The sequence below is a fragment of the Octopus bimaculoides genome, chromosome 18 (genome assembly GCF_001194135.2).
Source record: "Octopus bimaculoides isolate UCB-OBI-ISO-001 chromosome 18, ASM119413v2, whole genome shotgun sequence".
Taxonomy (NCBI): Eukaryota; Metazoa; Mollusca; class Cephalopoda; order Octopoda; family Octopodidae; genus Octopus; species Octopus bimaculoides.
Window position 1 is genome coordinate 10,812,002 of NC_068998.1, and position 10,569 is coordinate 10,822,570.

Here is a 10,569-nt window from a genome sequence, read left to right on the forward strand (position 1 = left end):
CGTAAAATACACCATTTCAAGCATGACTGTTGCCAGTACCTCCTGACTGGCCTTCGTGCCGGTGGCACATAAAAGCACCCACTTCATGCCAGCAAGGAAAAGTAAATGTAAAGGCGAATAAATGATGAGTGTATAGGTGAATGTGTGTATATGTAAGTTGGGCAGACAACAGTTATGTAGCCATACAGCATGAGCCAATACAAAGAAATTGACACATGTGGAGCTGTCAGGTGTATGTACATAACATATGGAAATATGTGGCTTAGTGGTTAGGGTGTTGGACTGATGAATGTAAGACTGTGATTTCAATTCCTGGACCAGGCAACGTGTTGTGTTCTTGAGCAAAACACTTCATTTCACGTTGCTCCAGTCCACTTAGAGGGTAAAAATGAGTAAACTTGCGATGGATCAGCATCCCATCCAGGCGGGGACTATATATGCCATGGAAACCGGGAAACTGGCCCTTATGAGTCAGCATGACCCAAGAAGGTAACCTTTTTTTTTATGTAACATATCATCATCATCATCATCATTTAACATCTGTTTTCCATGCTAGCATAGGCTGAATGGTTTGGCAGAAGCTGACAAGGCAGGGAGCCATACCAGTCTCCTCTGTGTTTTGGCATGGTTTCTACAGCTGGATGCCCTTAACAGTAATTCTACACATATTTACCAAAACAATATTAGGAAAAAAAGAGGAGGTAAAATAATGATATTTTAAAATACACATTATTCAAGAAACTTTAGTGCTGTGCAAATATTGCAAAACATCAAAAATCTGCAGGAAATTCTACAAAATATTTACTATGTGAGAGAGAGAGAGAGCGAGTAAGTGGGGGTGGGGCAGTAAATGCTGGTAGAAACACCTTAAGATAGCTACATTGCTATAACTATTTTGCTTAAGGAAATATGTTGACTCCAAAAATAATAATGAATTAAGATATTTACGTATGGCTGGATTCATATTGTAAATGAAAACTAAGTGCCTATGACCAAGCAGAATATCTTTGGTAAAACAGGATGAGTTGGTAAAACTAAAAGGTACAAGTAAAGTCGACAACTAAGGCGGGGTTGTCTGTGTAATATTGTCTTACTTGCACAATTTCAGAACAGCTATAAAATATAACTGTAAATAAACGAAACTAATCAAAGAATTTTTCAGTAATGCGGATCCAATAAATTAGTATAAAATCTGCGACCATCATAACGTTGACATACATGGTGTCTAGCAGACATTGGCCTGTTCTGAAGGCGATTTGAAGGCAGACTGAGTTTTCTGGCAGCCGGCTTGCGTGGATTGCTGCTGGGAGTGTGCACAGCGCAGACTTTGATAAATGCAGCCATGAACAAGACCAATCCTATACACATTAACATTACAGCCCACCAGTGAACCTGAAATTAAACATTTGAAAAATTGATTTAAAAATTGTACAAAACCAAAATTTGAGAATTCATAGAACAAAACTTTCACAAGATTATAACACTGAAAACAAAAACAAAATAATTATTAAATTTGTAATATATATGCAACGCAACAGATAATTTTATTTTATATACATGGGTTGGACAAAATAATGGAAGCATCATAGCATCATAACTTTGAAATATCTATGAAACAGTCAAAAGCTTGTTTATTTTAATGTTTTTTGACTTATTATAGTGTTTCTTAATATGTTTTGATAAAACTGCTGTTTCTTCTCAGGTATCATCAGGAAAAGGTAATTAAAATGACAGATCTATCGGACTTTCAAACAGGTTAAATTGTTGGTGCTGATACAGCAGGCACTAGCATAATGAAAACAACCGAAATGTTTGGTGTATCAAGAAGTGGAGACTGTTTTAGCTGAAGAATGGATAAAAATTCCTTTGGAAACAATTCAAACTTTGTACGAGTCCATACTTCATAGAATTCAACCTACCCCATATTAAAATAAATTTGTTTGAAATTTTAAGGTGTTTCTATTATTTTGTCCAACTCCTGTATTTGTCATTTTATACACACACACACACACACACACAGTTTGACTTGGTTCCATATCAAAGTTCTCAGGGTATAAAAAAGAAACTTCAAGTAACGTGGAGCTGAGTAAAACTGTTAAATACTTGTAACTTCAACACTAAATGTGTTAAGTGCTACTTTCTTTCATTTGCTTACGTGTGTGTGTGTGTGTGTGTGTGTGTGTGTGAGTGTGTATGCACATATATACTTTACATAAAGCAGCTTAAACAAAAAGTAATACATACAATAATCCATTCTCTGATTGTTTGAAGAGTTTCAGGGTTAAATATCAAATTCTTCAAACGAGCCAGGGGTCCTTCCGCATCTACTCGTCGACATCGATGGAAGACATCACAGTAGCCACGGAAGTTATCACATGGAGATCCTGTTAAGAGAAATGACATAACAGATGGAACTAAATGCTCAGAAACAATTACCTTTAATATTTGTAAACCTATATATAACAGACACACAAACAGGTCAAACTTCCCTATTTCTTTGGAGATTGAAAAAATGACGGCCTTAACCCTTTAGCATTCAGATTGCTCTGTTAAATATAGTGATTATTTATTCACATTGTTATGAATACATGATTCACATTCATCATCATCATCATCGTTTAACGTCCGCTTTCCATGCTAGCATGGGTTGGACGATTTGACTGAGGACTGGTGAAACCAGATGGTTACACCAGGCTCCAATCTGATTTGGCAGAGTTTCTACAGCTGGATGCCCTTCCTAACGCCAACCACTCTGAGAGTGTAGTGGGTGCTTTTACGTGTCATCCGCACGAAGGCCAGTCAGGCGGAACTGGCAACAGCCACGCTCAAAATGGTGTATTTTATGTGCCACCCACACAAGAGCCAGTCCATGAGCACTATCATTCATTATCTTGCAACTCCAAGAATTTGATTGAGTCATTGTGTATGTTTAAAATGACTTGTTGTAGGACAGATGGGAAAGGCCAGATCTGTCTGGTCCAAACATAACACATAGAATATTTGGGCCAGATTAAATGCTAAAGGATTAAAGTAACGTATGAAACAAACAGAAGTGATTCAATCAGAATATTTACTTACCTGCCGGAAGTTTCAATGGAGCATAGTCAATATTTTGGTTTATTTCTCTAAGTAGATTGTGAAATTGTATATTTTCAGGTCGTTTAACCTTGTCTTTATCTTTAGAGCTAATGCATTCTTTTCCTGTCTTGGCTGAAACACAAGTTACCTGTTGCTTTAATACACTTAAACAAAACATATATGATAACGTTACATCATGATGAAAGTGTGAATATGGAGAGATAGTGAAAACAATGAGATTTGTTTTAAGAAGACAGAAGTCCCATTTTTTTTATATCAACCTGTCTGTCTCTAAGATTATATTAGCACTGATTTCATTCATTATAGTATTTCTATTATCTCAGTCATTTTTATCAAGCTGGCTCCTTTCATAAGTATCACTATGGGTTACCAAGAATACACAATCTTTACTGAAATTGAGAGAAATATTACTATACACTAGTGTTATTCAAATGTCTTGTACAGAACTATGGTTTATCACATCCCTTGGGTACTGTTTGAAGCACCAGTTGCAATAAAAAATATATCTCATCCATTACAGAGGATTACTGTAATTTTATTGCAGTAAAAGTACAGTATCATAAATGAATGATATACTGTGAAATAGATAAATTGTAAACATTATAGAGATCTAAAAATCATTATTTGCATCATCATCATAATTTAACATCTATTTCTACAGCTGGATGCCCTTCCTAATAGCAACCACTCCACGAATATAATGGGTGCATTTACGTGCCACTGGCATGGGTGCCAGATGCGTGACACCAGTATCTCACACAACTATGATTTCACTTGGTTTGATGGGTCTTCTTCCCAAACATGGCATATTGCCAAAATTCTCAGTCATTTGTCATTGCCTCCAAGAGGCCCAACGCTTGAAATGTGCTTTTTATGTATACATATTCTTAATATGTCCAAGCAGATTTGGACACAAAATATGCTAGTTACTGTAATGTATGTCAAAAGAGAGTTTCTTTTTTTTATGACGATAGTGTGTTCAACACACGTGACTCATTGGTGCAGAGGATTCTGGGACACCAGTGCTTCAACATGTCTCATCAGTCAGAAGTAGCCCAAATCATAGAGTCTAGCCAAGTAGCTGGCCTTTGTTTATACTTTTAGTGAACAGATCGTTTGCTGATTAGTGCTTATATATCTGCCAACTGACATGGAATAGTTCTTGGCACTGTGTACAATGCCAAGATTCACCATGCCTAGGCAGGTTCAGACACAAAATAAGCAAAGATCCTCTAAAGATTAAAAAAAAATTAAAATTTGTGAGCAAATTAGAAGAGAAAAACCAATGAAAGAAAAGGAAGACAGTGTGAGGTCTGATCTCTGGATGCTGGACGTCATGGAAAGCAATGATGAGGAATCATCATCATCGTTTAACGTCCGCTTTCCATGCTAGCATTGGTTGGACGATTTGACTGAGGACTGGTGAACCAGATGGCTACACCAGGATCAGTAAGTAATGAATGAGAAGCTGCATTGCAGCAGATTCATCCAACCCATATCAGCCCAGAAAAAGAAAAACAAAAGACAAAAAAAAAACAATGTAAAATTATAATGCAGCTAGTGCTGCTGCTGCTAACTAAATGAATTTATTCGTACATCTCAAGCTAAAACAATAAATTGATAAAAACATGTTCTATGATCGTTTGATACTGATATGGATAATATGAAGGATAATACGTACTACAAGAAACGTAACAGAGTAGTTCACGATCAAAGTTTTCATCATTATGAGGAGGGGTTAGAAAGCATTCCTCCCATTTAATTCTGCGACACACAGATCCAATGCAATGCTGAAAGGAAAAAAAATATATGAAAATAAAGAAACAGCAAAAATCGAACATCTTCAGAGATTAATGTGAATCTGTTTAACCAAAATTTAAGGTGTTTGACACTAAGTAACCCTGAGCTAACCACCAGCATAAAGGCCTCTGAAAAACGTTGGTATAGAGAAAGGGAACATTGTTCAATTTTCTAGAAATAGTAAACTGAATTCATTTGTTTGTTTTATGTATATTTTGGGATAAAATTATGTAGGCACAGGAGTGACTGTGTGGTAAGTAGCTTGCTTACCAGCCACATGGTTCCGGGTTCAGTCCCACTGCGTGGCATCTTGGGCAAGTGTCTTCTACTATAGCCTCGGGACGACCAAAGCCTTGGTCGAGGGAAGGAGACAGTGGAGAGTGGGAGGGGAAACTTTTTATTCTAAACACACACACTAACTGATAGATGTAGAGGGAGACACAAAAGAGGGAGGAAGAAAGGAGGAAAAGATACTATCTTCTCATTTACTTCCCATAGAGAAAGATCATTTCTCAGAGATGCCTTGCCATATCAAATATTGGTTCATCTGATGAGATATCAGTAGAGTTATTTCTGACTTATGAAATGTTTCAGTGTGTGAAATGTTTTATCATCCATTTGATTAACCCTTTAGCCCTTAAACAAGCCATATCCGGCCACAATATTCTGCTTGCTTTATGTTCACACTGGCCAGATCTGATATCTCACACCTACTCTAGAATGTCATTTTGAACATACACAATCACATCATCGAAATATCAAGGTTATAACATAGTGCAGGATAAATCCAAAAAAATGTGAATAAATAAGCATTACATTTGACAGAATAATCGGAAACCTTAAGGGTTAAAGCTGTGTGTTTCTACAATAAAGTTAAAATGAAAGATAGAACATGTCATTACTTACACCATCGAGGCAAATTTTGCTGTTGTGGTTGCATAGTGTTTCGTTTTTCTTGAAGGTTGGAGTTGGACAAGTCGCACGTTTACCAGTGAGACACAGTTAAAGAAAAGTGAAACTCACAATGGTTTTACAAGAATATCAGAGAAACAATTCAAACAGCAACAAATATAATTTACAAAGATAATATTAATGAAAATAAAGACAAAGGCTACAACTATCTTATGCAGTTGTACATGGATTCAGCATTTTTGCCTGACGTGCTAATGATTCTGCCAGCTCACCTGGGGTTAAATAATATCTGCACAAAAACATCCAGCACTGTAAGAAGAAGCATTTAGACTTGGGTCTGTTATGAGCTCTAGGACTCATAAGGTTGACATAGCATATTCCCATAGCATATACGTAACAGAAATTACAACACTTCCTTCTGAACGGGAACACCAGTTCATCACAAGGTTAACTTTCCAGTTATCATTGACTCATTTACAGCTGAATGGACTAGCGCAGCATGAAATGAAATGCTTTGCTCCAGAAAACAAAATACTGCTTGGTTCAGGAATCGAAAACACAATCTTATGACACTCAAACTACTACTACTAGGCCAAATACTTTCATGATAAAAGTATGGCCAGTACCTAGTTATGTACAGTCTAAACAAAGGCAATCTTTTTATTCAACTTAATGTGTTTGAACACAGGATATTGTGTTATTTACCTTGAGAGGACCTCTCATGGTGCAAAAAAGCATTCATATTTATATCGTTGACAAATAAAAACTGTCTGCTACAGCCTGCCAGAAATGTTATATCATGATTTCGCCCTGCCTGGACTCCTCAGTGGTAGGCATCCTGTAGCAATATCACAGCTGAATCTCCTTGTCAACGATCTATTCAGGCACTGATGTTACAAACAGCCAGTGGGCGTATTAAAAAGATAATTGATAGCAAACAGAAACAATATTAATACCAAAAGGGAATCTTTATATCCAACTTAATAGGGATGTTGTGTTTTTCCAATGTAACAACATGGATGGTTGAGATTGAAATTAACTCCCTTAATAACCTGACTAATAACAGTTTTAGAAAATTGCTTAATATATACTAGTATGAAGCACCAATTTTTTTTCAAAGTTGATTTAAGAGGATGTGAGTGTTTTTTCTTTTTACAAAAGCATTTGCAATGCGATGAAAATGGAACAAAATGGTTATTAATCAATGATCAAGTTAGATTTCAGGCTCAGTTCTCCTGGAAGTTACCACCATCATTATAGAATATAATACTGACCAAAAACTAAACTATAATCACACACAATAAAGGATATTCACAAGAAGAATTGTAAGTGCATCCTTGCTCCTCTTCTTTATGACACAGTTTATCAGATATGAAAGTACACTTGTCCCCATCACAACAAGGACCCGATGTTTCACTGAAATAGAAAAGAAAATAATTATTTTCAGTTGGAAAATACTCAATAGAAACATCATCATCATCATCATCGTTTAACATCCGTTTTCCATGCTGGCATGGGTTGGACAGTTCGACTGGGGTTTGGGAAGCCAGGAGGCTGCACCAGGCTCCAGTCTGATCTGCCAGTGTTTCTACAGCTGGATGCCCTTCCTAACGCCAACCACTCCAAGTGTAGTGGGTGCTTTTTGCGTGCCACCGGCACAGGGACCAGAGGGGGCTGGCAATGACCACGTTCAGATGGCAATTTTTACATGCCACCGGCACAGGGATCACAACTACAATTTCCATTTGATTTTGGTTTTGATGTTCTTGACTCAATAGGTCTCCTCAAGCATGGCGAATATCTAAAATTTCCATTATTGACGTGGATAGGTTAAAAGAATGAAATGGAACTATTTGATAGCAAAGGCATCATGGAAACTTCCTGAATATACAGAAGCTTCTTTTCTATTATTTTCCCCAGATTAAAACAAGTTTGATATTTTCATTCAGATGAGACTCGCCATGTATTGTATGCCTGCAGCACAATGGTGACACACCCCAATGAGAGTCTTCCCAATTAAGTGCAAGGTCTCCAACTGTTTTGCTACTCTTGACCAACCAGCTTGATATTGTCCATCCAGTGTTCTTTGTCTGCCTCTTGATATAGGTGCAATGGCCCAGTGGTTAGGGCAGCAGACTCGTGGTTTCGATTTCCAGACCGGGCGTTGTGAGTGTTTATTGAGCGAAAACACCTAAAGCCCCACGAGGCTCCGGCAGGGGTGATGGTGAACCCTGCTGTACTCTTTCACCACAACTTTCTCTCACTCTTTCTTCCTGTTTCTGTTGTGCCTGTAATTCAAAGGGTCAGCCTTGTCACACTCTGTGTCATGCTGAATATCCCCGAAAACTACGTTAAGGGTACACGTCTGCGGAGTGCTCAGCCATTTACACGTTAATTTCATGAGCAAGCTGTTCCATTGATCGGATCAACTGGAACCCTCGACGTCGTAAGCGACGGAGTGCCAACAACGATATATTACCCTTCCTTGCATGATAATGTTTTCTAGACTTCTGCTTCTGTGAATATGGCCATAATAGATGAGCTTTTACTTTTCTTACAATGTTCAGGAGTTGTTGTCTTTCACCTATTTGTTGGAGACTGGATAATCATTTAAAATCATATGATATTGCTTTGCAGTATGATTTACTAAGCAGTTCAGAATATTAAAATATTTCTTGTATGAATGTATTTAGAATCATTAAGTTTTGCTGTAAATAATAATTTCTTCCATTGGCACAAAACTATAAATTTGTGAAGATGGCCACAATCAATTCAATGTATCCCCAGAGTGCAACTGGTATTTAGTTTATTGATCCAGAAGAGAAAGGTATTAAGAAATTCCCAATGAATTTAACCCTTTTGATATCAACTCGATTAAGATCACCCATGGTTCAATGATGCAAACTTTGTATCAAAGAGATCTAATTTAAAACTGTTCATCGAAATTTTAAGTTACTTTGTTTTAAACAACAGCTTAATTAATGACAGAGTTATTTCACTAAATTCATTATTTTCAAAATTAGTTGAAATAAAGACACTATTTCATGAGAAATATGGTAAGGAAAAGGGTTACAATTAAGAATGTAGAAAGACAAAGCTAAATATCACAAGGGTTTTTTGGCCATGGCATTTTATCGGTTCTACCATTTCAACACCATAAATGGTTTGTAGTCAAGTTAAAGAATTACCTGCAATTAGCATTACTTTTCAAAGTACACTGGGTTCCTTCTTTGCTACCACGGTAATAACAACATTTATTATTAACACAATCTTCTTCATAACCGCAGTCACATTCCTCATCTCCCTCAACAAGCTTGTTACCACAGAACGCTGCATTGGAGTCTATAGAATATGAAAAATATTAGCAAAAAATCAGTGAAAAGTAACTTATCATCATCATTTAACATCCATATTCTACACCAGCAAAAGTCAGACAACTTGGCAGGATCCAATGGAGTCAAGGACTGCATTCGAACTACAATGTCTGCTTTGGCATGGTTTCTAAGGCTGGACACCCTCCCTAATGCTAACCACTTTACAGCATAGACCGAGTGCTTTTTTTTTGTGTGTGTGTGTACCATTAGCACTAGTGAGGTCACCAAGCCACCTACAAGATTACAAACCATAAAGAAGAAGATGGGGACAACTTTATGAAAATAAGGAGTAGAATGGAGTGACTGCCTTAAATCCTGGGATGAAATTAATATTTTGTTGTGTCTAGAGAGAGTCATTATGCCGATATCATTAACAAAAGCACTGGTTCAATTCAGTGAAGTATAACATCTGATAGTCTAATCAATACCATAATATACATAAACACACAAAAATACAACTGGCTTCTTTCAGTTTCTATCACACAAATCTACTCTCAAGGTTTTTGGTTGGTAGAAGACACTTGCCCAAGGTATCATGCAATGAGATTGAACCTGGAAGCATGTGGTAAGGAAGCCTATGCCTACACTTGTTAATTTTTCTGTTTCCAGAAGCCTTCTTCCAAAACTGCTTAGTGGTTTTAGACAACCTCCATATATTATTGCATTTTTTCAGATCTCATATGTCAAGTGTTGACAAAATAAACTCATTCTGAGTATAGTTAAGATCTCATCCAATTTAAAAATAACATTTTAAAAAGATTCTCAGTTTTACTCACGGACAAAACAATTTTTTTTCCCATTCTTTGAATTGATAACAGCATCAAGTACTCGTGTAATATTGTCTTTGCTGCAAGGTGAAAACATACTGTTGTGCTTCTTATCACCAGAGGTGGCACTAGCATACATAATATAATTGCCTTCGTTTGCATCTTTTTCATTTGAGCCATATGGAGCACATTCCACACTTTTGTCATGCTGTAAAAACAAACAAACAAACAAAAATTATAATAATATTTCTGATAGTTTTGCTATAAAAATACTCAAGACAATACCAAAATCTCATAATGTATAATAAGGGAGTGAGGGACAGAGGTGGAGAAAGAGAGAACGAAAATGATTGAACCCATAAGATCACCAGCATTGTGTTGTGTCGATAGCCAAAAGCTTATAAAATGTTTTATTTCAAAGTTACTACAGTAAAAGTGGTTCAGTTAACAACAGAAAATAATGAATGCATAGTTGTTGTTTGGCTCAAAACCAGTCCTGATTCAAGAAGGGCTTTTACAACCATGATTAATTTTGTCTTTTATGTCCTAGCCTTGTTTTGTTAAATGGCTGTTACTTGAAAGAGATCTGGTTGCTATTTTCAAGAGTGACCACATAA

General features: G+C 36.7%; 1 protein-coding gene across 4 annotated transcripts in view; it reads right to left on the reverse strand.

The window, feature by feature from the left end:
• Positions 1-10,569, reverse strand: part of LOC106879111 (disintegrin and metalloproteinase domain-containing protein 10) — a 58,785-nt gene that overhangs the window by 1,544 nt on the left and 46,672 nt on the right. For 3 of the 4 annotated variants that reach the window (XM_014928551.2, XM_052974274.1, XM_014928550.2), the window contains exons 10-17: positions 9,962-10,160; positions 9,000-9,153; positions 7,123-7,227; positions 5,806-5,890; positions 4,781-4,889; positions 3,079-3,210; positions 2,245-2,384; positions 1,219-1,392 (exon numbers count right to left, since the gene is read on the reverse strand). In XM_014928551.2, the coding sequence (XP_014784037.1) occupies positions 1,219-1,392; positions 2,245-2,384; positions 3,079-3,210; positions 4,781-4,889; positions 5,806-5,890; positions 7,123-7,227; positions 9,000-9,153; positions 9,962-10,160 (1,098 nt within the window). Of the gene's footprint in view, positions 1-1,094; positions 1,393-2,244; positions 2,385-3,078; positions 3,211-4,780; positions 4,890-5,805; positions 5,891-7,122; positions 7,228-8,999; positions 9,154-9,961; positions 10,161-10,569 lie in introns of all 4 variants that reach the window. The other variant, XR_008265878.1, reaches the window with a different exon arrangement.